The sequence below is a fragment of the Amphiprion ocellaris genome, chromosome 20 (genome assembly GCF_022539595.1).
Source record: "Amphiprion ocellaris isolate individual 3 ecotype Okinawa chromosome 20, ASM2253959v1, whole genome shotgun sequence".
Classification (NCBI taxonomy): domain Eukaryota; kingdom Metazoa; phylum Chordata; class Actinopteri; family Pomacentridae; genus Amphiprion; species Amphiprion ocellaris.
Window position 1 is genome coordinate 8,883,771 of NC_072785.1, and position 24,988 is coordinate 8,908,758.

Sequence of the window (24,988 nt, forward strand, 5' to 3'; positions counted from 1 at the left end):
TCGGCTACCATGGCAATTATGTGTTCACACAGTGATTTGTGGTCGTACAAAAACCTCCTTCAGTTTGACTGCAGGTGCAGAGGGTTGGTGAAGAGACTGTGATGAGGACAACTGGTCCAGTGAACACAACACAAGAGTCACCAAGCAGAAACACAATGGAGCGAAATAAAACTCAGTTTCTTACATGCAGCTTGAACTGAAATATATACAACATAAATCCTGCATTTTTAACTAGAGATTGTTGTTAGAATGAGTCCACTGACAGAAAATGATGTTCAGCAATATTTGCATTTTCTCACATTTACCAGGACTTTGATAACAAGCTGTGAATAGTCACATTATAACAGCTGATTATTTATGAAAGAAGATAATGAGATATTTTATGCTTCATATTATACTGATATATATGATAACATTAATTAAAGATAGTTTACTAGATGGTGAACAGAAGTCTAGTATTTCATTTATGATCGTTGATAGTATATGTATAAAATTTGACTGAAATATAAGCACACAAAGACAGTCATTTATTATGAGTTGCACTTTTATTTGATGCTCAAGTTGAAATTTGGGCATTTTTACAATAATATATTAAGCAGAACATGAGTAAGATTAGTTTCACATCACTGAATTAACATAAAAGTTGCAATGAACTGGCAGAAATGTGAGAAGAGAGGAGATGTGCAGCTTGATGAAGATCTCACAAGCATCATCTCCACACAGCAGCTGTTGCTGAAGCTCTACTCTGAGCAGCTCTCAGGGTCCAGGCTTTGACTGACAGGACTGTGTCCATCCAGACTGGCCTCACAGCTCACTGAGCCCGCCTTCCTCCACTGGTCTGCAGGGAGGCTCAGGGTGCTGCTCCAGCTGTAGTGGCCGTCCCTCCCCAGGACCTCCAGGCTGTGTGACACCCCTGAGGACCTGCTGCTGCCCCCCACCTTCCAGCCCAGCCTCCAGGCTGAGGGGAAGCCCCCGCTGGCCAGACACACCAGTGTGGCACTGCTCTGCTGCACCTCCTGTGTGGAGGGGGGGAGGACGGTCAGGGTGGGGCGCACCACACCCACTGGAGGGGAGAGAGGGGGAGGAGAGGGGGGAGACAACACACAGGAGTCACAATGAAGGCTGGGAATCAGGAGAAATCACACACTGCTCATTTCATGAGTCTGATCCAATAAAACACGACAACTTGTTTTACTGTTGCACCATAAATCACTCAGCATCAAACCATCAGACTCATGATTCAAGTGGAAATAAGTAAAAGGTTCATCAATGTAGATTATTGATGACATGATCAGATGTGTTTGATAACATGTGACAGTGAATAACTTCATCCCTGTGACGGTTTTCTGATGTTCAAACTGACAGAGTTGAAACACTGATGTGAAAACAGTTGAGACTTTGTCATCTGTCTCTTTCACTTCCTTCAAACTGCAATGACTGAACCGTGAACACAGTTGATCTGCATTTACCGCTAAAATTATATTTATCTGACAGAAATTCATTTTAGAATTTGGATCAAAAAAACTTTTCTTACTTTTGAAATAAATTAACAAAAATGTGAACAATTCGACTAACACTTGGAAAGATTTTGCTCAGAAAAATTCTACCTTAACAGCAAAAATTAAATACCTGTTATTTTTATAACATTAAATATAAGAATTAAAGTTTTCCATTTTGTAATTTGTCATATTGAATAAATAATTATATCTGTGAAGTCTCTTAGACAGTGAGACCAACTTCACTTGATAAAAAAGAAAATTCAGTTATAATCACTGAACTTCATCACTTTTTGACTGAGAATTTAATAAATATATATAAATTCTAAATATTGCACAAAGTAAAAAATTTCTGGTACTTACAGTCAATGATGAGTTTGGTTCCTCCACCAAAAGTCCACCACAGTGATACAAACTCATTGAGTGGCCGTACAAAAACCTCCTGCACTGAAAACAAGCATCTAACTACTGAAAATACTCAAATAAAACCCCAAAAAAGGACTTTAATGAATGTGCAAAGGTCATTGAAAATACAGATTATTAAATTAATAAGATGTAATTACGTTTTATTAAGATTTTCATTAAGTTTTACTTTTCCGCAACTGACAGAGACACAATTACATCCTGCTTGTAAAAAGACACTTATTTTCCAAATCTTTTTACTCTGACATGCAGGTAATTATACAAGATGCTTTGAATCATGGTTATTTAAAAAAAAAAAAAAGATTTGGTAAATGATATATTTCTAAAGTAAGCCTTCTGAAGAAACTCACATCAGAAAACAAACATGTCATAACAACCAAAGAAGACAACACTTATCCATAAATCCTCATCTTCATTTCTGATATGAAAATATTTTCCTCTGTTCCACTGAGATGATATTTAGTGTAAATCCAGACAGTGTTTCTCCTGATTTTGTGTCCCACGTTGCCTTCAGTGTGTTGACAGCAGAGAAATCATTTCCATAGAGAGGAGGCTTTGCATCATCAGCTGATGTGAAGTGAGAAGGTTTATAGTCCTGTGAGTTCAACACTGCAGGACTCACATCTGTCAGTCAACACAGCAGAAAGCACAACCACCATGACTCTCATCTCCATCCTCATCTGGACGCTGCTCTGCTGCTTCTTCCAAGGTCAGGAACCATTTTAACATCACAGTTTCTGTTGAAATATTTTTATCTGAACTGTTTCAACACTGAAGACCGTAAACAACAACCTAAATGTCAGAAATTCTCTTGCCCTAATTAATGTTATTATTGTTTTTTTTCCAGGTTCTAATGGTCAACTGACTGTGACTCAGCCTGCAGCAAAAACATCTTCATTTGGATCCACAGTCACTCTGACCTGTAACATCAACCCAAAAGTTACATCTTGGACAGATGGAGATAGTAGAGTAAACTGGTATCAGCAGAAATCTGGACAAGCTCCAAAGTTGGTCATCAAATATGGTAAAAATCCCACAGATGACTTTTCCTCTCGATTCTCTGGAAGAGGAAACGGACAAAATAATGAAATGACCATCAGTGGAGTTCAGGCTGAAGATGCAGCAGTTTACTACTGTAAGGCTTATGAGGAAATAAACAGTGTCTGGGTGTTGACACAGTGATTTATGGTCGTACAAAAACCTCCTCAGTCAGACTGCAGAGACTCTGAACTGTTACAGCAGGAACCAAGTGCAGCTGCTGAAGAGGAAGAAACTCTGACACAGACCACTGAACACAGAGCTGACAGGAACCTCACCAAGCTCCACCAACTTTATTCTAATATAAAGCACACTCTGCATGATGTGTGTTGGTATTTTATAAAATACATTTATTGCCTGATAAAAAAAAAAAAAAATTTTCCTGATCACACATTTCACTTATGAGCATGATTTGGTTCACACAGTTGTTCTTCAACATGTTTCTTGTTTCTTGAGAAGTTGAAATGATGATCACAGAAACATTATTAGAACCAAACAACAAAATACAATGTTTGACATATGATGGAATCAATAAACATTATTCCGTATTTGGTTTGTAAATGCTCTCTGTCAACAAAAATGACAATTTCCCAAAGAGCCAAAATGCAGCACAAACTGCCAAATACTGTAAAGTCTGAAAACTGCCCATTAAATGTCCATCAAACTTTATTATGTTATTCATCAGATCAGCCGTTGTTTCCACTCATTTTCACAGATTCTATCTTTCATTTAACCTTTGTGTTGTCTTCAGATCCTGTGCACTTCTCTTGTCCTCAAGGTCAAAAATGACCCGCCTCCACTGAGCCTCTAAAATAGAGCAGCTTAATTGAATTTTCAACCAAAAACCTATTTTACATAAAGAAACAACCTGTCATGCATCACACACTTTGTGAATGTCTGAGTTTTCTGCTCTTCAGAAGGAAGAAAGACTGTATTTAATAAATGGACACCACTCGTTTTTATTGCATCACACATGCTATAACTGTTTTCTTTGCTAAAGTAGAGGTTTATTATCACTATTATTGTTCCTAAAAGTACTGCATAGGTGTAAACATTATTTGTTTAGCAGGAGATAGGACTTCTATATCCTAAGAAAGTACCAGAAATGTGCAGAAAGTAGCTTTAAATGCATTTTTCAAGAGAAACAACAGTGTACTGTATACTGTTCAATGGCATGGAAAACTACAAAACTCATCTGCAAAATGCTAGTCTACTCACATCTTTTGAATCATTGTTCCCACTCACAAGGTACATAACAATAATAAGAATAAAATGACATAATAGATGTAAAACAAAAATATGACGAAACATATTAAGCTCTAATTAGCATATGTCAGACAATATACAGGTGTGAGGCATGGATTTTGCAAATGTATTTCTCATATACATATACAGCACACAGCATTTATTTTACAGGCCTTTCTTGTTACTCCTGGATGACTGAAAAACATCTGACTTGCTATGACCTGCTGGGTGCTGAAAACTACACTCATGGCTTCAGCAAAGAGAGGTGATTGTGGTGCTGTCATCTGCAGCACCTTTATAGCCACTAACACATTCATCGTTAGTAAATGATGCTTTCAAGAAATGTTTCATTTGTTTGAAATTGTTAAAACTTGAGATTTGTTGTTGCTGGGTGATGTGGCACCTGCACAAGAAAGTTTTACTATTTCTGAGATCAATCAGTAGCACACTCAACCTCCGTTTCTGTGTGTGTGTGTGTGTGTGTGTGTGTGTGTGTGTGTGTGTGTGTGTGTGTGTGTGTGTGTGTGTATGTGTACAGTGGAGGATGTGCATGTGTGTGTCGTTGTGGTTTTAGATATGTGTGTGATGTGAGTGTGTGCTTTAGTGTGACTGTGGTTTTTAACTGCCAGGTCAAAAATGACCTGAAGATCATTTCTGTACACTGTTGATGTACAGCTTTGATGAAAACATGAACAAAAACAATGTTTCACTTTTTCTAATCTTGGGTCACTTTAGGAAAACTCATCGAATTTCAAGTTGAAAAAAGGTCATTTAGGGGGTTTTCTATGCTATTAAACATGTTTGTGAGTCAAAAATGACCCGAAGACAACACAAGGGTTAAACATGTCCGCCTCATTAATACAGACATGATATGGGAATTTTAAAACCTCAGGAGGTGTGAAAAAAAATCGACCCTAAATTAAGAAACTAAATTCCTACTTTATTGTGTCTCCAATGCTTGTTAATGACACGGACAATGAAGTATCATACATATCAAGAAGATTTCTTTAATGTTGCTTTCTGTCTCTTAATGTCTGAAATGGAAACAATTAGTGTCTCTAGAATTGTTTGTTTCTACAATTGTATGCTGTTTAATATATGAACAGATCACTGTGGTAATATTTAATAAAGACAAATAACAAAATAATTTTGAGCTACAATGTGTAATTTAATTACTATAAACCTTTAAGTAAAATTAAGGTGGAAAGACATTCACAACAAATCACCTTTTGTTCCATTGAGATGATATTTAGTATTAATCCAAACAGTGTTTCTCCTGATTTTGTGTCCCACATTGCCTTCAGTGTGTTGACAGCAGAGAAATCATTTCCATAGAGAGGAGGCTTTGCATCATCAGCTGATGTGAAGTGAGAAGGTTTATAGTCCTGTGAGTTCAACACTGCAGGACTCACATCTGTCAGTCAACACAGCAGAAAGCACAACCACCATGACTCTCATCTCCATCCTCATCTGGACGCTGCTCTGCTGCTGCTTCCAAGGTCAGGAACCATTTTAACATCACAGTTTCTGTTGAAATATTTTTATCTGAACTGTTTCACCACTGAAGACCGTAAAACAACAACCTAAATGTCAGAAATTCTCTTGCCCTAATTAACCTAATATTGGTTTTTTTTTCCAGGTTCTAGTGGTCAACTGACTGTGACTCAGCCTGCAGCAAAAACATCTTCACTTGGATCCACAGTCACTCTGACCTGTAACATCAACCCAAAAGTTACATCTTGGTCAGGTGGAACTAGTAGAGTACACTGGTATCAGCAGAAATCTGGACAAGCGCCAAAGTTGGTCCTCAAATATGGTAAAAATCCCACAGATGACTTTTCCTCTCGATTCTCTGGAAGAGGAAACGGACAAAATAATGAAATGACCATCAGTGGATTTCAGGCTGAAGATGCAGCAGTTTACTACTGTAAGGCTTATGAGGAAATAAACAGTGTCTGGGTGTTGACACAGTGATTTATGGTCGTACAAAAACCTCCTCAGTCAGACTGCAGAGACTCTGAACTGTTACAGCAGGAACCAAGTGCAGCTGCTGAAGAGGAAGAAACTCTGACACAGACCACTGAACACAGAGCTGACAGGAACCTCACCAAGCACCACCAACTTTATTCTAATATAAAGCACACTCTGCATGATGTGTGTTGGTATTTTATAAAATACATTTATTGCCTGATAAAAAAACTAAAATTTTCCTGATCACACATTTCACTTATGAGCTTGATTTTCATTCACACGATTGTTCTTCAACATGTTTCCTGTTCCTTGAGAAGATGAAATGATGATCATAGAAACATTATTGGAACCAAACATCAAAAAACCATGTTTGACATGTGATGGAATCAATTCACCTCCTTTCGTCTTTTTTTGTAAATGCTTTCCATCAACAAAAATCACGATTTCCCATAAAGCCAAAACGTAGCAAAAACTGCCTAAACTATAAACTACAACAATTGTCCTTTAAATGTCCAACAAGTTTATGTTATTCATCAGTGCAGCTGTTGTTTCCACTCATCTTCACAAATAGCATCTTTCATTAAAAAAATGCCCACTTCATTAATACAGACATTAAATGGGACTTTTAAAACCTCCTAAAGTGTTAAAAACAATCGACCCGAAATTTAGAAACTAAATTCCTACTTTATTGTGTCTCCAATGCTTGTTAATGACACGGACAATGAAGTATTATATACATCAAGATTTCTTTAATGTTGCTTTATGTCTCTTAATGTCTAAAATGGAAACTATTTGTGTCTCTAGAATTGTTTGTGTTTCTATAATTGTGTACTATTGAATATATGAACAGATCACTGTGGTAATATTTAATAAAGACAAATAACAAAATAATTTTGAGCTACAATGTGTAATTTATTTATTAGAAACATTTAAGTAAAGATAAGGCAGCCAGACATTCAAAACAAATCACCTTTTGTTCCATTGAGATGATATTTAGTATTAATCCAAACAGTGTTTCTCCTGATTTTGTGTCCCACGTTGCCTTCAGTGTGTTGACAGCAGAGAAATCATTTCCATAGAGAGGAGGCTTTGCATCATCAGCTGATGTGAAGTGAGAAGGTTTATAGTCCTGTGAGTTCAACACTGCAGGACTCACATCTGTCAGTCAACACAGCAGAAAGCACAACCACCATGACTCTCATCTCCATCCTCATCTGGACGCTGCTCTGCTGCTGCTTCCAAGGTCAGGAACCATTTTAACATCACATTTTCTGTTGAAATATTTTTATCTGAACTGTTTCACCACTGAAGACTGTAAACAACAACCTAAATGTCAGAAATTCTCTTGTCCTAATTAATGTTATTATTGTTTTTTTTCCAGGTTCTAGTGGTCAACTGACTGTGACTCAGTCTGCAGCAAAAACATCTTCACTTGGATCCACAGTCACTCTGACCTGTAACATCAACCCAAAAGTTACATCTTGGACAGATGGAGATAGTAGAGTACACTGGTATCAGCAGAAATCTGGACAAGCTCCAAAGTTGGTCATCAAACTTGGTAAAAATCCCACAGATGACTTTTCCTCTCGATTTTCTGGAAGAGGAAACGGAAAAAATAATGAAATGACCATCAGTGGAGTTCAGGCTGAAGATGCAGCAGTTTACTACTGTAAGGCTTATGACCAAATAAACAGTGTCTGGGTGTTGACACAGTGATTTATGGTGGTACAAAAACCTCCTCAGTCAGACTGCAGAGACTCTGAACTGTTACAGCAGGAACCAAGTGCAGCTGCTGAAGAGGAAGAAACTCTGACACAGACCACTGAACACAGAGCTGACAGGAACCTCACCAAGCACCACCAACTTTATTCTAATATAAAGCACACTCTGCATGATGTGTGTTGGTTGGTATTTTATAAAATACATTTATTGCCTGATAAAAAAAACAAAAATTTTCCTGATCACACATTTCACTTATGAGCATGATTTGGTTCACACAGTTGTTCTTCAACATGTTACTTGTTTCTTGAGAAGTTGAAATGATGATCATAGAAACATTATTAGAACCAAACATCAAAATACAATGTTTGACATATGATGGAATCAATAAACATTCTTACGTATTTGATTTGTAAATGCTCTCGACAGTTTCCCAAAGAGCCAAAATGCAGCACAAACTGCCAAATACTGTAAAGTCTGAAAACTGCCCATTAAATGTCCATCAAACTTCATTATGTTATTCATCAGATCAGCCGTTGTTTCCACTCATTTTCACAGATTCTATCTTTCATTTAACCTTTGTGTTGTCTTCAGATCCTGTGCACTTCCCTTGTCCTCAAGGTCAAAAATGACCCGCCTCCACTGAGCCTCTAAAATAGAGCAGCTTAATTGAATTTTCAACCAAAAACCTATTTTACATAAAGAAACAACCTGTCATGCATCACACACTTTGTGAATGTCTGAGTTTTCTGCTCTTCAGAAGGAAGAAAGACTATATTTAATAAATGGACAGCACTCGTTTTTATTGCATCACACATGCTATAACTGTTTTCTTTGCTAAAGTAGAGGTTTATTATCACTATTATTGTTCCTAAAAGTACTGCATAGGTGTAAACATTATTTGTTTAGCAGGAGATAGGACTTCTATATCCTAAGAAAGTACCAGAAATGTGCAGAAAGTAGCTTTAAATGCATTTTTCAAGAGAAACAACAGTGTACTGTATACTGTTCAATGGCATGGAAAACTACAAAACTCCTCTGCAAAATGCTAGTCTACTCACATCTTTTGAATCATTGTTCCCACTCACAAGGTACATAACAATAATAAGAATAAAATGACATAATAGATGTAAAACAAAAATATGACGAAACATATTAAGCTCTAATTAGCATATGTCAGACAATATACAGGTGTGAGGCATGGATTTTGCAAATGTATTTCTCATATACATATACAGCACACAGCATTTGTTTCACAGGCCTTTCTTGTTACTCCTGGATGACTGAAAAACATCTGACTTGCTATGACCTGCTGGGTGCTGAAAACTACACTCATGGCTTCAGCAAAGAGAGGTGATTGTGGTGCTGTCATCTGCAGCACCTTTATAGCCACTAACACATTCATCGTTAGTAAATGATGCTTTCAAGAAATGTTTCATTTGTTTGAAATTGTTAAAACTTGAGATTTGTTGTTGCTGGGTGATGTGGCACCTGCACAAGAAAGATTTACTATTTCTGAGATCAATCAGTAGCACACTCAACCTCCGTTTCTGTGTGTGTGTGTGTGTGTGTGTGTGTGTGTGTGTGTGTGTGTGTGTGTGTGTGTGTGTGTGTGTGTGTGTGTGTGTGTGTGTGCAGTGGAGGATGTGCATGTGTGTGTGGTTGTGGTTTTAGATATGTGTGTGATGTGAGTGTGTGCTTCAGTGTGACTGTGGTTTTTAACTGCCAGGTCAAAAATGACCTGAAGATCATTTCTGTACACTGTTGATGTACAGCTTTGATGAAAATATGAACAAAATCAATGTTTCACTTTTTCTAATCTTGGGGTCACTTTAGGAAAACTCATCGAATTTCAAGTTGAAAAAAGGTCATTTAGCGGGTTTTCTATGCTATTAAACATGTTTGCGGGTCAAAAATGACCCAAAGACAACACAAGGGTTAAACATGTCCGCCTCATTAATACAGACATGATATGGGAATTTTAAAACCTCAGGAGGTGTGAAAAAAAATCGACCCTAAATTAAGAAACAAAATTCCTACTTTATTGTGTCTCCAATGCTTGTTGATGACACGGACAATGAAGTATCATACATATCAAGAAGATTTCTTTAATGTTGCTTTCTGTCTCTTAATGTCTGAAATGGAAACTATTTGTGTCTCTAGAATTGTTTGTTTCTACAATTGTATGCTGTTTAATATATGAACAGATCACTGGGATAATATTTAATAAAGACAAATAACAACATAATTTTGAGCTTAAATGTGTAATTTAATTACTATAAACCTTTAAGTAAAATTAAGGTGGAAAGACATTCACAACAAATCACCTTTTGTTCCATTGAGATGATATTTAGTATTAATCCAAACAGTGTTTCTCCTGATTTTGTGTCCCACGTTGCCTTCAGTGTGTTGACAGCAGAGAAATCATTTCCATAGAGAGGAGGCTTTGCATCATCAGCTGATGTGAAGTGAGAAGGTTTATAGTCCTGTGAGTTCAACACTGCAGGACTCACATCTGTCAGTCAACACAGCAGAAAGCACAACCACCATGACTCTCATCTCCATCCTCATCTGGACGCTGCTCTGCTGCTGCTTCCAAGGTCAGGAACCATTTTAACATCACAGTTTCTGTTGAAATATTTTTATCTGAACTGTTTCACCACTGAAGACCGTAAAACAACAACCTAAATGTCAGAAATTCTCTTGCCCTAATTAACCTAATATTGGTTTTTTTTTCCAGGGTCTAGTGGTCAACTGACTGTGACTCAGCCTGCAGCAAAAACATCTTCACTTGGATCCACAGTCACTCTGACCTGTAACATCAACCCAAAAGTTACATCTTGGTCAGGTGGAACTAGTAGAGTACACTGGTATCAGCAGAAATCTGGACAAGCGCCAAAGTTGGTCCTCAAATATGGTAAAAATCCCACAGATGACTTTTCCTCTCGATTCTCTGGAAGAGGAAACGGACAAAATAATGAAATGACCATCAGTGGAGTTCAGGCTGAAGATGCAGCAGTTTACTATTGTAAGGCTTATGAGGAAATAAACAGTGTCTGGGTGTTGACACAGTGATTTATGGTGGTACAAAAACCTCCTCAGTCAGACTGCAGAGACTCTGAACTGTTACAGCAGGAACCAAGTGCAGCTGCTGAAGAGGAAGAAACTCTGACACAGACCACTGAACACAGAGCTGACAGGAACCTCACCAAGCACCACCAACTTTATTCTAATATAAAGCACACTCTGCATGATGTGTGTTGGTTGGTATTTTATAAAATACATTTATTGCCTGATAAAAAAACTAAAATTTTCCTGATCACACATTTCACTTATGAGCTTGATTTTCATTCACACGATTGTTCTTCAACATGTTTCCTGTTCCTTGAGAAGATGAAATGATGATCATAGAAACATTATTGGAACCAAACATCAAAAAACCATGTTTGACATGTGATGGAATCAATTCACCTCCTTTCGTCTTTTTTTGTAAATGCTTTCCATCAACAAAAATCACGATTTCCCATAAAGCCAAAACGTAGCAAAAACTGCCTAAACTATAAACTACAACAATTGTCCTTTAAATGTCCAACAAGTTTATGTTATTCATCAGTGCAGCTGTTGTTTCCACTCATCTTCACAAATAGCATCTTTCATTAAAAAAATGCCCACTTCATTAATACAGACATTAAATGGGACTTTTAAAACCTCCTAAAGTGTTAAAAACAATCGACCCGAAATTTAGAAACTAAATTCCTACTTTTGTGTCTCCAGTGCTTGTTAATGACACGGACAATGAAGTATCATACATATCAAGATTTCTTTAATGTTGCTTTATGTCTCTTAATGTCTAAAATGGAAACTATTTGTGTCTCTAGAATTGTTTGTGTTTCTATAATTGTGTACTATTGAATATATGAACAGATCACTGTGGTAATATTTAATAAAGACAAATAACAAAATAATTTTGAGCTACAATGTGTAATTTATTTATTAGAAACATTTAAGTAAAGATAAGGCAGCCAGACATTCAAAACAAATCACCTTTTGTTCCACTGAGATGATATTTAGTATTAATCCAAACAGTGTTTCTCCTGATTTTGTGTCCCACGTTGCCTTCAGTGTGTTGACAGCAGAGAAATCATTTCCATAGAGAGGAGGCTTTGCATCATCAGCTGATGTGAAGTGAGAAGGTTTATAGTCCTGTGAGTTCAACACTGCAGGACTCACATCTGTCAGTCAACACAGCAGAAAGCACAACCACCATGACTCTCATCTCCATCCTCATCTGGACGCTGCTCTGCTGCTGCTTCCAAGGTCAGGAACCATTTTAACATCACAGTTTCTGTTGAAATATTTTTATCTGAACTGTTTCACCACTGAAGACCGTAAAACAACAACCTAAATGTCAGAAATTCTCTTGCCCTAATTAACCTAATATTGTTTTTTTTTTTCCAGGGTCTAGTGGTCAACTGACTGTGACTCAGCCTGCAGCAAAAACATCTTCACTTGGATCCACAGTCACTCTGACCTGTAACATCAACCCAAAAGTTACATCTTGGTCAGATGGAGATAGTAGAGTAAACTGGTATCAGCAGAAATCTGGACAAGCTCCAAAGTTGGTCATCAAACTTGGTAAAAATCCCACAGATGACTTTTCCTCTCGATTCTCTGGAAGAGGAAACGGACAAAACAATGAAATGACCATCAGTGGATTTCAGGCTGAAGATGCAGCAGTTTACTACTGTCAGGCTGCTGCAGAAATAAACAGTGTCTGGGTGTTGACACAGTGATTTATGGTCGTACAAAAACCTCCTCAGTCAGACTGCAGAGACTCTGAACTGTTACAGCAGGAACCAAGTGCAGCTGCTGAAGAGGAAGAAACTCTGACACAGACCACTGAACACAGAGCTGACAGGAACCTCACCAAGCTCCACCAACTTTATTCTAATATGAAGCACACTCTGCATGATGTGTGTTGGTATTTTATAATTGCCTGATAAAAATCAATAATTTTGAGCAGCGAGTCTGAGATATGTTTCCTGATCACACATTTCACTTATGAGCTTGATTTTCGTTCACACAATTGTTCTTCAACATGTTTCTTGTTTCTTGAGAAGTTGAAATGATGATCACAGAAACATTTTTGGAACCAAACATCAAAAAACAGTGTCTGACATATGATGGAATCAATACACATTGTTACGTATTTGATTTGTAAATGCTCTCCATCAACAAAAATGACAATTTCCCAAAGAGCCAAAATGCAGCACAAACTTGCAAATATTGTAAAGTCTAAAAATTGTCCATTAAATGTTCAGTAGGCCTCATTATGTTATTCATCAGTGCAGCTGCTGTTTCCACTCATCTTCACAGATTCTGTCTGCCATTTAAACATTTCCACCTCAATAGTACAGACACTAAATGGGACTTTGAAAACTTCCTCAAGTGTGAAAAACAATCGACCCTAAATTAAGAAACAAAATTCCTACTTTATTGTGTCTCCAATGCTTGTTAATGACACGGACAATGAAGTATCATACATATCAAGATGATTTATTTCATGCTGCTTTATGTCTCTTAACATCTGAAATGGAAACAATTCATGTCTCTAGAATTGTTTAAGTGTTTCTATAATTGTATACTTTTTAATATATGAACAGATCACCGTGATAATATTTGATAAAGACAAATAACAAAATAATTTTAGGCTAAAATGTGTAATTTATTTATTGGAAACCTTTAAGTAAAATTAAGGCGGCCAGACATTCAAAACAAATCACCTTTTGTTCCACTGAGATGATATTTAGTGTAAATCCAGTGTTTCTCCTGATTTTGTGTCCCACGTTGCCTTCAGTGTGTTGACAGCAGAGAAATCATTTCCATAGAGAGGAGGCTTTGCATCATCAGCTGATGTGAAGTGAGAAGGTTTATAGTCCTGTGAGTTCAACACTGCAGGACTCACATCTGTCAGTCAACACAGCAGAAAGCACAACCACCATGACTCTCATCTCCATCCTCATCTGGATGCTGCTCTGCTGCTGTTTTACAGGTTCATTCACTCAGCAACATTTCAGACATGATCTTCTGCCTTTTGCTTCATTTATTTCTGCTGTTCAATGAATAATTTGTTTGTGTTTGCAGGATGCAGCAGTCAGGTGACTGTGACTCAACCTCCAGTAGAGAGAATTACTCCAGGATCCACTGTCACTCTGACCTGTAAGACTAGCCAGGCTGTTTATAGATGGTCTGATGGTGATGAGGGTATAGCCTGGTATCAACACAAATCTGGACAGACTCCGAAGCTCCTTGTAAAATATGCGGAAAAGCTTGTGTCAGGAACTCCATCTCGGTTTAGTGGCAGTGGAAGCAGCTCTGACTTCACGTTGACCATCAGTGGAGTTCAGACTGAAGATGCAGCAGTTTACTACTGTCAGAGTTACCACAGCCGTGGAGTGTTGACACAGTGATTTATGGTCGTACAAAAACCTCCTCAGTCAGACTGCAGAGACTCTGAACTGTTACAGCAGGAACCAAGTGCAGCTGCTGAAGAGGAAGAAACTCTGACACAGACCACTGAACACAGAGCTGACAGGAACCTCACCAAGCACTAAACACACATTTACACTGAAATCGTATGTTAAAATTCACAAACCTGCCACTTTTACTCCATGTCAGCAGTTTGAAAACAAAACTTGTTTTTACAACCACATCAAATCGTGTCCAATTCCCACAGTAAAACTTGAGGCAACGTCCAGAACTCTGTTCATAAAAAATACACAGAATTATGTTGTTTGTCATTATTCTCTGTTGTCTCGTTTACTGATACCACTAAAGTTCACAGCTAATAACCTTAGTATAATGTGTAGCCTAAATTCAACACAAAATCTGACATAGAAAAGAGACATATTTAGATTTTCAGTACATTTCAGTACACTCCTGGAATCTCTTCTTCACTGTTTGGTTTCAGTAAAACACCAGGAACTCCAGTCATAATTCTCATCTTACAAGTTGCTGCTATTGGCATCATATTTACTGTCAGGATTTTTGCCTCTGCCCTGATTCTCTGCCTCTGACCTCACTCTATGTCCATCTGTTAACTTTGATACATACACAGACTGTTTTCCTGTCTTGTTCTCCACCCTGGATCTTTCTCTACCTGTTGCTACAACATCCAGGCTCTGAACTAGCCACCTGGTTTTCCTGGTAGTTAACTTTTTCCTGATCTTGTTGTACTTTGTTTTGGTCGGATTAAACTCGGTCTCTTAGTTCAGACAGTAATTTATGTCTTGTGTCAACAGTCTCACTGTTCTGTTCTCCACCAGCTTCCAGTCCAGGGACCTTCCAGAGTCAGCTGATGTTTCTCCAGCTCCAAAGATTGCAGTTGCCTCCCAACTCCAGAGTCTTCACTCCCAGCTGGACCCCATCTGGATCTGGCCCCGTCTCACTGACGGCCTCCACATTTACAACAGAGATACAAGTGTTGATATTCTTGAAGTCTACATAAGAAACAAAATGTAAAATGAAAGTTTGATGACTCGAGATTCAGTTCCAGGTTTTGTAGTGACAAATGATATAGGATTGCACAGTAACCTCCAAACTAGATGTTACACAGAACTAATAAACAATGTTTCACAGTAGAAACTGATACTGTTTACAAAAAAGACAAAGAAACAAAAGCAAGTATGACTTGTGTGCTGACCTGATCACTTGACTTTCCATAGTTAGTACAAATTCCATCTAATCTTCTCTTGGATTAAGTAATTTGTACTTTCATCAGCAACTTTCATTTTGACAAAACAACATATCAACACAGTCTGAATAGTGTTTAGAAAGACCAGATAGTTGTGAATGTCAGCTGAAACAGTGCCTGAATGAGACACATGAGGTAAACTGGGTTTATATTTCTGTTCCTCTGTGGCTTCCTTTATATCTGTCGTCACATTATTCTAAATGTAGCACCTCGATCTGGACAGTGAGAATGGCCTGAATGACCGTAAAAACCAAAGAAATTCAAAATCATTAAAATGTTGTCAGTTCAAAGTGAGCTCAGTAAAAGGTCGTCTACTGACGGTTGATGAGGACCTGAAAGAGCAGAAACCAAAATGTTCTTCATGAATCTGTCTGGATATGATGGTTGAATGATCCTCAAGAGATGATCAACTCTCACCTCAGATCATCTCTGCTATTTCTGTTTCACAGCAGCAGGTGTGTGTTTGTCTCCATCAATGTGTTTTGCATGATTTTTATGCTTGGCTGCTCCTCACAGTTTAAGTTCTTCTGTCACTGAGACTCTGGACTGTTTTCATGCACTCACACTGAACAACTGCATCAGGATGATGTTTCCAGTAACTCTGATTGTCATGTTGGGTTTTCTGAGTCACGGTGAGACAATTTGAAAATATATCTGCCATATTTTCTATCTGTTCCTTTCATAGTTTCACCCAGTGGATTTTCTATGTTGTCTTCTTCTTACTCTGATAATCTAAAGTGATGCTCCATGTTGTGAGCAAACAATCATTTCTCCTCAAGGTCTGAATTTTGTTTCTTATTTCAGAGACTTCTGCCAACAATTTTCTGACTCAGACTGACAAATCCAAGTCTGTCAGTCTTGGTGGGACTGTGACCATCAGCGCCACAGGAAGTTCAAATATTGGTGCTGATCTCAGTTGGTACCTTCAGAAACCTGGACAACCTCCTAAACTTCTTATATACACATCATCAAGTCTCTTCTCAGGAACTCCGTCTAGATTCAGAGGCAGTCAATCTGGTTCTCAGTACACTTTAACCATCAGTGGTGTTCAGGCTGAAGATGCTGGAGATTATTACTGTTTTGGCGACCATGGCAATTATGTGTTCACACAGTGATTTATGGTCGTACAAAAACCTCCTTCAGTTTGACTGCAGGTGCAGAGGGTTGGTGAAGAGACTGTGATGAGGACAACTGGTCCAGTGAACACAACACAAGAGTCACCAAGCAGAAACACAATGAAGCGAAATAAAACTCAGTTTCTTACATGTGACTTGAACTTAAATATATGTAACATGAAACTTGTATTTTTAACTAGCGATTGCTGTTAGAATGAGTCCACTGACAGGAAAAGATGTTCAACAATATTTCCATTTGCTCATATTTTGTCAGTATTCACATTAAAACTAACTCACATTCAGAAAAGCAGATTACTTACAAGAGATGAGGATGCTGTACTTTATGTTTCATACCATAATGATTCAGATTACAATACTTATTCAAGAAACCTTACTGGATGATGATCATAACTTTGAGATTTAATATAGGTCTGATTGCATGTCAATACATATATACTGCATTAAAAGACATACAATGAAAGTAAAATAAGTAACACTTGCTGTTGATCAAATTTCGGCATCTTTACAATAATAAATGAAACAGAACATGAGAAATACCAGAAGTATACTGTCTTGTTTCAAAAATTGTTTCAAAAGGTGTTAAAAATCTCCAACATCTGTTCTCATTCATTGTCAGAAACAAAGGGGGAAGTTTTAATTACTCATGATGAGAAAAGAGGACAAAACACTTCATCATCTTATTTCTTAATGCAAACTTTATTAGCCAGAAACATCAACATGACCGTTATGAAGCAAAGTCACATAAAGCTGTTGAGCTGCACACTTTATTCTCTAAATTCCTGCTGTCCAACACTTTACAGCAGTGTTGGTGTCTGTCACACAAAGCTTGAGTTTCCTCTACAAACATTCCAAGTGACAGTGATGAGAGCAGCAGCTGTGCTCCTCCTGCTCCCCCCACACAGAGCTCCTGTCCTGGGCTTCAGCTGCTCCCTCTAGTCCTGACACTGGCTCCTGTGGAGGGAGCGGCTCTGCCTGTGGTCATGATGGAGGACATGGCAGGAGTACTGCTCTCCTTTCATCCAGCGCTCCTGGCTCAGGCTCAGGGTGCTGCTGCTGCTGTAGCGTCCGCTCTTCTCCTCCTCGGAGCTGCTCAGGACCCCCTCTGTCACCTCCGTCCCGTCCACCTCCCAGCTCACCACGGCTCCCTGAGGAGAGTAGCCGCTCAGCAGGCAGGCCAGCGTGGCCGAGCCTCCGGAGAGCTGCTCAGAGGAGGGAGGGAGCAGAGAGACTGAGGGCCTGACCATGGGGCCAGCTGGAGGGGAGAGCAGAGACACAGGAGGACACATTGACTTCCACTGTAGGACAGACAGACAGACAGACTCTGATGATACATGACAGAGGTTAACATGACTGTGGATCAGCTGTGAGCAGGATGCTGTGATGAGACAGAGGAGAGGAGGCCACACATGGACGCAAATCAGGGTTTTTACTAACAAAAATCATCTAATTATTGATGTAACTTTGACTCTTCAAGTGTGAATCTTCAACTGTGTGTCTCATGAAAAATGCCAAAGACTGACACCAAAACGTGTCACATAACTCAGGTGTAAATGTAACGAACACTGACAGGGATTTATCGCCTCAACGATTTTCTTGATGAAAGAAATGAAATGTCTGCACACAGTTGAAGACGTTGTCATCTGTTTGTTTCACTTTCTTCTCACCACCTGAAACTCAGGAGCTGCAAACTCAAACTACTGTTAACATTAATATTTATTTAAATTTGTTTTTTTATCAGCATGTACATCAGGTTTTGTATCCAAAGTTTCAATATTAAAAATTACAACATAAATTACCTCATGATTTAATTTGATAGTATTGATTGCACACAATTAATTCCAAAGTAAGAATGTTAAAATTCTAGTTATTTATCATGTATCTATCATCTACAACAAAAGAAAATGTTATATTTTTATAATTTAGAGATCTGTGCTCTTTTCATACCACATTTGTGATTTCAGCCACGATGCTAAAATGATGATAAAATTTATTAGTAAAACAAATTCTTGTGTTATCAGCTCCTGATGTAGAATTTTGAAACATATTTTATATGGTAGAAATGATAAAATTGTGATACTTACAGTGAATGATGAGTTTGGTTCCTCCACCAAAAGTGTACCACAGTGATACAAACTCATTGAGTGGCCGTACAAAAACCTCCTGCACTGTGAACAAACATCTAACTACTGAAAACACGCAAATAACACAACTTAAAATGACCTTCATGAATCTACAAAGGTATTTTACAATACAGATGATAAAATTAATAACATAAGTGAATTTTTAACAAACTTTACATTTAGATCTACAATTTACAGTTTTACAACTTACAGAGACACAATTACACTCTGTAAAAATATACTTATTTTCCAAATTTAATCACACTGATATGAAGTTAATTATACGAGATGCTTTCAATGATCATTAGTTCAAAAAATATTTTGAAAGTTATATTTATCTAATGGAAACTTTCTGAAGAAACTAACATCAGAAAACAAACATGTCGTACCAACCACAGTGAAAACAAAAAACTTAAACAGTCCTTAAATCTTCATCTTCATTTTTTATTTGAAAATATTTTCCTCTGTTCCACTGAGATGATATTTAGTATTAATCCAAACAGTGTTTCTCCTGATTTTGTGTCCCAAGTTGCCTTCAGTGTGTTGACAGCAGAGAAATCATTTCCATAGAGAGGAGGCTTTGCATCATCAGCTGATGTGAAGTGAGAAGGTTTATAGTCCTGTGAGTTCAACACTGCAGGACTCACATCTGTCAGTCAACACAGCAGAAAGCACAACCACCATGACTCTCATCTCCATCCTCATCTGGACGCTGCTCTGCTGCTGCTTCCAAGGTCAGGACTCATTTCAACATCACATTTTCTGTTGAAATACTTTTATCTGAACTGTTTCAGTACTGAAGACTGTAAACAACAACCTAAATGTAAGAAATTCTCTTGTCCTAATTAATGTTATTATTTGTTTTTTTTTCCAGGGTCTAGTGGTCAACTGACTGTGACTCAGCCTGCAGCAAAAACATCTTCACTTGGATCCACAGTCACTCTGACCTGTAACATCAACCCAAAAGTTACATCTTGGTCAGATGGAGATAGTAGAGTACACTGGTATCAGCAGAAATCTGGACAAGCTCCAAAGTTGGTCATCAAACTTGGTAAAAATCCCACAGATGACTTTTCCTCTCGATTCTCTGCAAGAGGAGACGGACAAAATAATGAAATGACCATCAGTGGATTTCAGGCTGAAGATGCAGCAGTTTACTACTGTAAGGCTTATCACCAAATAAACAGTGCCTGGGTGTTGACACAGTGATTTATGGTCGTACAAAAACCTCCTCAGTCAGACTGCAGAGACTCTGAGCTGTTACAGCAGGAACCAAGTGCAGCTGCTGAAGAGGAAGAAACTCTGACACAGACCACTGAACACAGAGCTGACAGGAACCTCACCAAGCACCAAACACACATTTACACTGAAATTTTGTCGTATGTTAAAATATATAAACCCTTTACCTTTTACTCCATGTCAACAGTTTGACAACAAAAATTGTAATGACAAAAACATCCGTTGAGGTTTGTTTTCCACTGCAAAAATTTGAGGCAAAATCCACAGCATTTGTCACAAGGAAAAGCACAAAATTATGTTGTTTGTCGTTATTATCTGCGATCTTGTTCACTGATACCACCAGAAAAATATGAAACTACAGACAACAGGTGGTGAGCCTGGACACTGGACACTGGATAATCCATTATTGATTCTAATCTTTCAAGTGGCTGCTATCAACTCCATATTTACTGCAGATATATTGTCAGAATCAGAATTACAAATACTTTATGCACCCCAAGTGGAAATTTCTTGTCAAGGTTGCTCCCACTGAAGTCTTAGAAATTCTGGCAGTAGAAAAAAATATAACATCAACAAAAGCAGGAAAGTGCAAGCAAAAAATATAAAAATGTTGTTGTACTAAGTAAAAAAAAATACAAGTATACAGTGTAATAAATATCAATTTAGTTCTAATTGTGTTACTGCACAGAGAAGAAATGCGCATTTTTGTGACACTCTGAGTGAGGAGTTGTGTAGTTTTTAAAAACATGATTTACACTGTGGTGCATTTTGGTGGAATGATTCTGCTGCTGAATGATTTCCTGTGGCTGACCAGCATGTTGTGAAGTGGGTGTAAGACGCTGTCCAAGATGACATGCAACTTGGACAGCATCCTCCTCCCAGACACCACTGTCAGAGGGTCCAGCTCCACCCCACAACGTCACTGGCCTTGTGGATCAGTTTGTCCAGTCTGTTGCTGTCTGCTACCCTCAGTCTGCTGCCCAGCACACAGCAGCATAAAGGATGGCTCTGGCCACGACACACCCACAGAACATCCTGAGCATAATCCAGTAGATGTTGAAGGACCTCAGCCGCCTCAGAAAAGGAAGATGAATGTGTCCCTTCTTGTAGAGGGCACCAGTGTTCTTCACCCAGTCCAGTTTGTTGTCAGTGTGGACCCCCAGATACTTGTTGTCCTCCACATTGTCACTACTGACCCCTGGATGGAAACAGGGATCATCTGTACTTTGGTCCTCCTCAGGTCCACAACCAGCTCCTTGGTCTTTGTCACATTGAGCTGTAGATGTGACAAAGTTGTCCATATCACCCTGCTGTTGTATCCAGCTATTAGTGAATCATCAGAGAACTTCTGGAGATGGTCAGGTCTCTGGGCAGTAGTTGAAGTCTGTGGTGTAAATGGTGAAGAGGAAGAGAGAGAGAACCTGTGGGGCCACAGTGTTGCAGAACAGACTGTCTGACACAGAGAGTTGCTAGAACAGATACTGTGGTCTGCTATTCAGATAGTCATCAATCCAGGCCATGAGTGGGGCATCCACCTGCATCAATGTGAACTTTTCATCCAGCAGAGCTGGATGGATGGTGTTGAAGGTACTGGAGAAGTCAAGAACATGACTCTCACAGTGCTCACTGGCTTGATGCAGTTCAGCAAGTAAATGATGGCGTCCACAACTCCAAGCTGGATCTAGTAGGTGATCTGAAGGGAGTCCAAGAATGATTTAACCAAGAGCTGAAGCTTCTCCAAGACGAGTCTCTCCAGAGTCTTCATGACGTGGAAGGTCATTGCCACAGGTCTGTAGTCTTTGAAGCCACAGGAACAAGGCAGGACATCTTCCACAGCACTGGAATTTTCTGCAGAGGGAGCAGAGTAGGTGATGGTTGTTGCAGACAGACAGCAGTCGGGTTGATGGACGTATTAGTGGAGGGTGATGGGGACGCAGAATCATATGTGTTCAAAAACAAAAACAGAGTTACTTGGCCTGATCTGCACTGCCTTTAACTCCTCGGTTTCCAGCTGACCTGAAACCACTGATGGTCCTCATTCCTCTCCAGACCTCTCTTGTGTTGTTCTGTTGGGGTTTCTACTCCAGCTTCCTCATGTGTTTTTCCTTCATCTCTCTGATGTCCTCAGTTAACCACAGCTTGTTATTTGAGTGACAATGTTCAGTCTCAGCTGTTACAATGGAGTCTACACTGAAGTTGATGAAGTCTGTGATGCACTCTGTGGGTCCATCAATGTCGTCTCCATGCAGTTCACAGATTTCTTCCCAGTCTGAGATCCTGGAACATCATTCAAGTGTCTCATAATCCTCCTCAGACCATCTCCTCACTGTCCTTGTGGTCGCAGATTGGTTCTTCACCAGAGAAACGTAATAGTGAACCAGATTGTGGTTAGACTGACTAAGTGGGGGAGAGGGGAGCAGTTATGTTGTTATGAAAGAATCTGTAAAAATTAAGTGCAATGAAATTTGATGGACTTGAGATTAAATTCAGAGGAAACTCCCTAAATGAAACATACTGAGATAAAATGGGTTTTTAGTCACATAGCTGCCTTTATATCTGTTGTCACATTATTCTAAATGTAACACCTCAATCTGGACAGTAAGAATCACCAAAATCATAGAAAAATAAAGAAACTTTGCATCAGTCAAATGCTGTGTCAGTTCAAAGTAAGTTCAGTAACAGATCAGTTGCTGATGGAAAATTAGGACAAAGTTGTGAGAGAATATGAAGACACATAAAGACTTTCTGACTGTTGGCAACGAAGAGAAATAACCTAAAAGAAGAGAAATCAAAATGTTCTACATGAATCTGTCTTGATATGATGGTTGAATGATCCTCAAGAGATGATCAACTCTCACCTCAGATCATCCCTGCTATTTCTGTTTCACAGCAGCAGGTGTGTGTTTGCCTCCTTCAATGTGTTTTGCATGATTTTTATGCTTGGCTGCTCCTCACAGTTTAAGTTCTTCTGTCACTGAGACTCTGGACTGTTTTCATGCACTCACACTGAACAACTGCATCAGGATGATGTTTCCAGTAACTCTGATTGTCATGTTGGGTTTTCTGAGTCACGGTGAGACAATTTGAAAATATATCTGCCATATTTTCTATCTGTTCCTTTCATAGTTTCACCCAGTGGATTTTCTATGTTGTCTTCTTCTTACTCTGATAATCTAAAGTGATGCTCCATGTTGTGAGCAAACAATCATTTCTCCTCAAGGTCTGAATTTTGTTTCTTATTTCAGAGACGTCTGCCAACAATTTTCTGACTCAGACTGACAAATCCAAGTCTGTCAGTCTTGGTGGGACTGTGACCATCAGCGCCACAGGGAGTTCAGATATTGGTAGTACTCTCAGTTGGTATATTCAGAAACCTGGACAACCTCCTAAACTTCTTATATACACATCATCAAGCCTCTTCTCAGGAACTCCGTCTAGATTCAGAGGCAGTCAATCTGGTTCTCGGTACACTTTAACCATCAGTGGTGTTCAGGCTGAAGATGCTGGAGATTATTACTGTTTTGGCAACCATGGCAATTATGTGTTCACACAGTGATTTATGGTCGTACAAAAACCTCCTTCAGTTTGACTGCAGGTGCAGAGGGTTGGTGAAGAGACTGTGATGAGGACAACTGGTCCAGTGAACACAACACAAGAGTCACCAAGCAGAAACACAATGAAGCGAAATAAAACTCAGTTTCTTACATGTGACTTGAACTTAAATATATGTAACATGAATCTTGTATTTTTAACTAGCGATTGCTGTTAGAATGAGTCCACTGACAGGAAAAGATGTTCAACAATATTTCCATTGGCTCATATGTTGTCAGTATTCACATTAAAACTAACTCACATTCAGAAAAGCAGATTACTTACAAAATATGAGGATGCCGTACTTTATGTTTCATACCATAATGATTCAGATTACAATACTTATTCAAGAAACCTTACTGGATGATGATCATAACTTTGAGATTTAATATAGGTCTGATTGCATGTCAATACATATATACTGCATTAAAAGACATACAATGAAAGTAAAATAAGTAACACTTGCTGTTGTTCAAATTGGGGCATCTTTACAATAATAAATGAAACAGAACATGAGAAATCCCAGAAGTATACTGTCTTGTTTCAAAAATTGTTTCAAAAGGTGTTAAAAATCTCAAACATCTGTTCTCATTCATTGTCAGAAACAAAGGGGAAAGTTTTAATTCCTCATGATGAGAAAAGAGGACAAAACACTTCATCATCTTATTTCTTAATGCAAACTTTATTAGCCAGAAACATCAACATGACAGTTATGAAGCAAAGTCACATAAAGCTGTTGAGCTGCACACTTTATTCTCTAAATTCCTGCTGTCCAACACTTTACAGCAGTGTTGGTGTCTGTCACACAAAGCTTGAGTTTCCTCTACAAACATTCCAAGTGACAGTGATGAGAACAGCAGCTGTGCTCCTCCTTTCATACCACATTTGTGATTTCAGCCACGATGCTAAAATCATCATAAAATTTACAAAACACAAATTATCAGTAAAACAAATTCTTGTGTTATCAGCTCCTGATGTAGAATTTTGAAACATATTTTATATGATAGAAATGATAAAATTGTGATACTTACAGTGAATGATGAGTTTGGTTCCTCCACCAAAAGTCCACCACAGTGATACAAACTCATTGAGTGGCCGTACAAAAACCTCCTGCACTGTGAACAAACATCTAACTACTGAAAATACTCAAATAACACAACTTAAAATGACCTTCATGAATCTACAAAGGTAATTTACAATACAGATGATAAAATTAATAACATATGTGTATTTTTAATAAGCTTTATATTTAGATCT

The 24,988-nt window shown here is 38.4% G+C and overlaps 1 protein-coding gene and 6 gene segments (V, D, J or C); 4 read left to right on the forward strand and 3 right to left on the reverse strand.

Moving 5' to 3' along the window:
- The window catches only part of hltf (helicase-like transcription factor), a 196,027-nt gene that overhangs the window by 36,850 nt on the left and 134,189 nt on the right, over positions 1–24,988 (reverse strand). The window lies entirely within an intron of this gene.
- Positions 539–2,578, reverse strand: LOC111563431 (Ig lambda-2 chain C region-like). The segment is given in 3 exon segments: positions 539–1,063; positions 1,860–1,973; positions 2,542–2,578. Coding segments are annotated over 3 exon segments (474 nt in total).
- On the forward strand, positions 2,546–3,465 carry LOC111563432 (Ig kappa chain V-III region PC 2154-like). The segment is given in 2 exon segments: positions 2,546–2,628; positions 2,767–3,465. Coding segments are annotated over 2 exon segments (387 nt in total).
- Positions 5,628–6,333, forward strand: LOC129347801 (Ig kappa chain V-III region PC 2154-like). The segment is given in 2 exon segments: positions 5,628–5,701; positions 5,842–6,333. Coding segments are annotated over 2 exon segments (387 nt in total).
- Positions 12,139–12,800, forward strand: LOC118469429 (Ig kappa chain V region 3381-like). The segment is given in 2 exon segments: positions 12,139–12,209; positions 12,351–12,800. Coding segments are annotated over 2 exon segments (387 nt in total).
- LOC111586995 (immunoglobulin kappa variable 4-1-like) lies at positions 13,843–14,486 on the forward strand. The segment is given in 2 exon segments: positions 13,843–13,944; positions 14,037–14,486. Coding segments are annotated over 2 exon segments (378 nt in total).
- Positions 17,491–24,859, reverse strand: LOC111586992 (Ig lambda-1 chain C region-like). The segment is given in 2 exon segments: positions 17,491–18,033; positions 24,763–24,859. A coding segment is annotated over 1 exon segment (312 nt).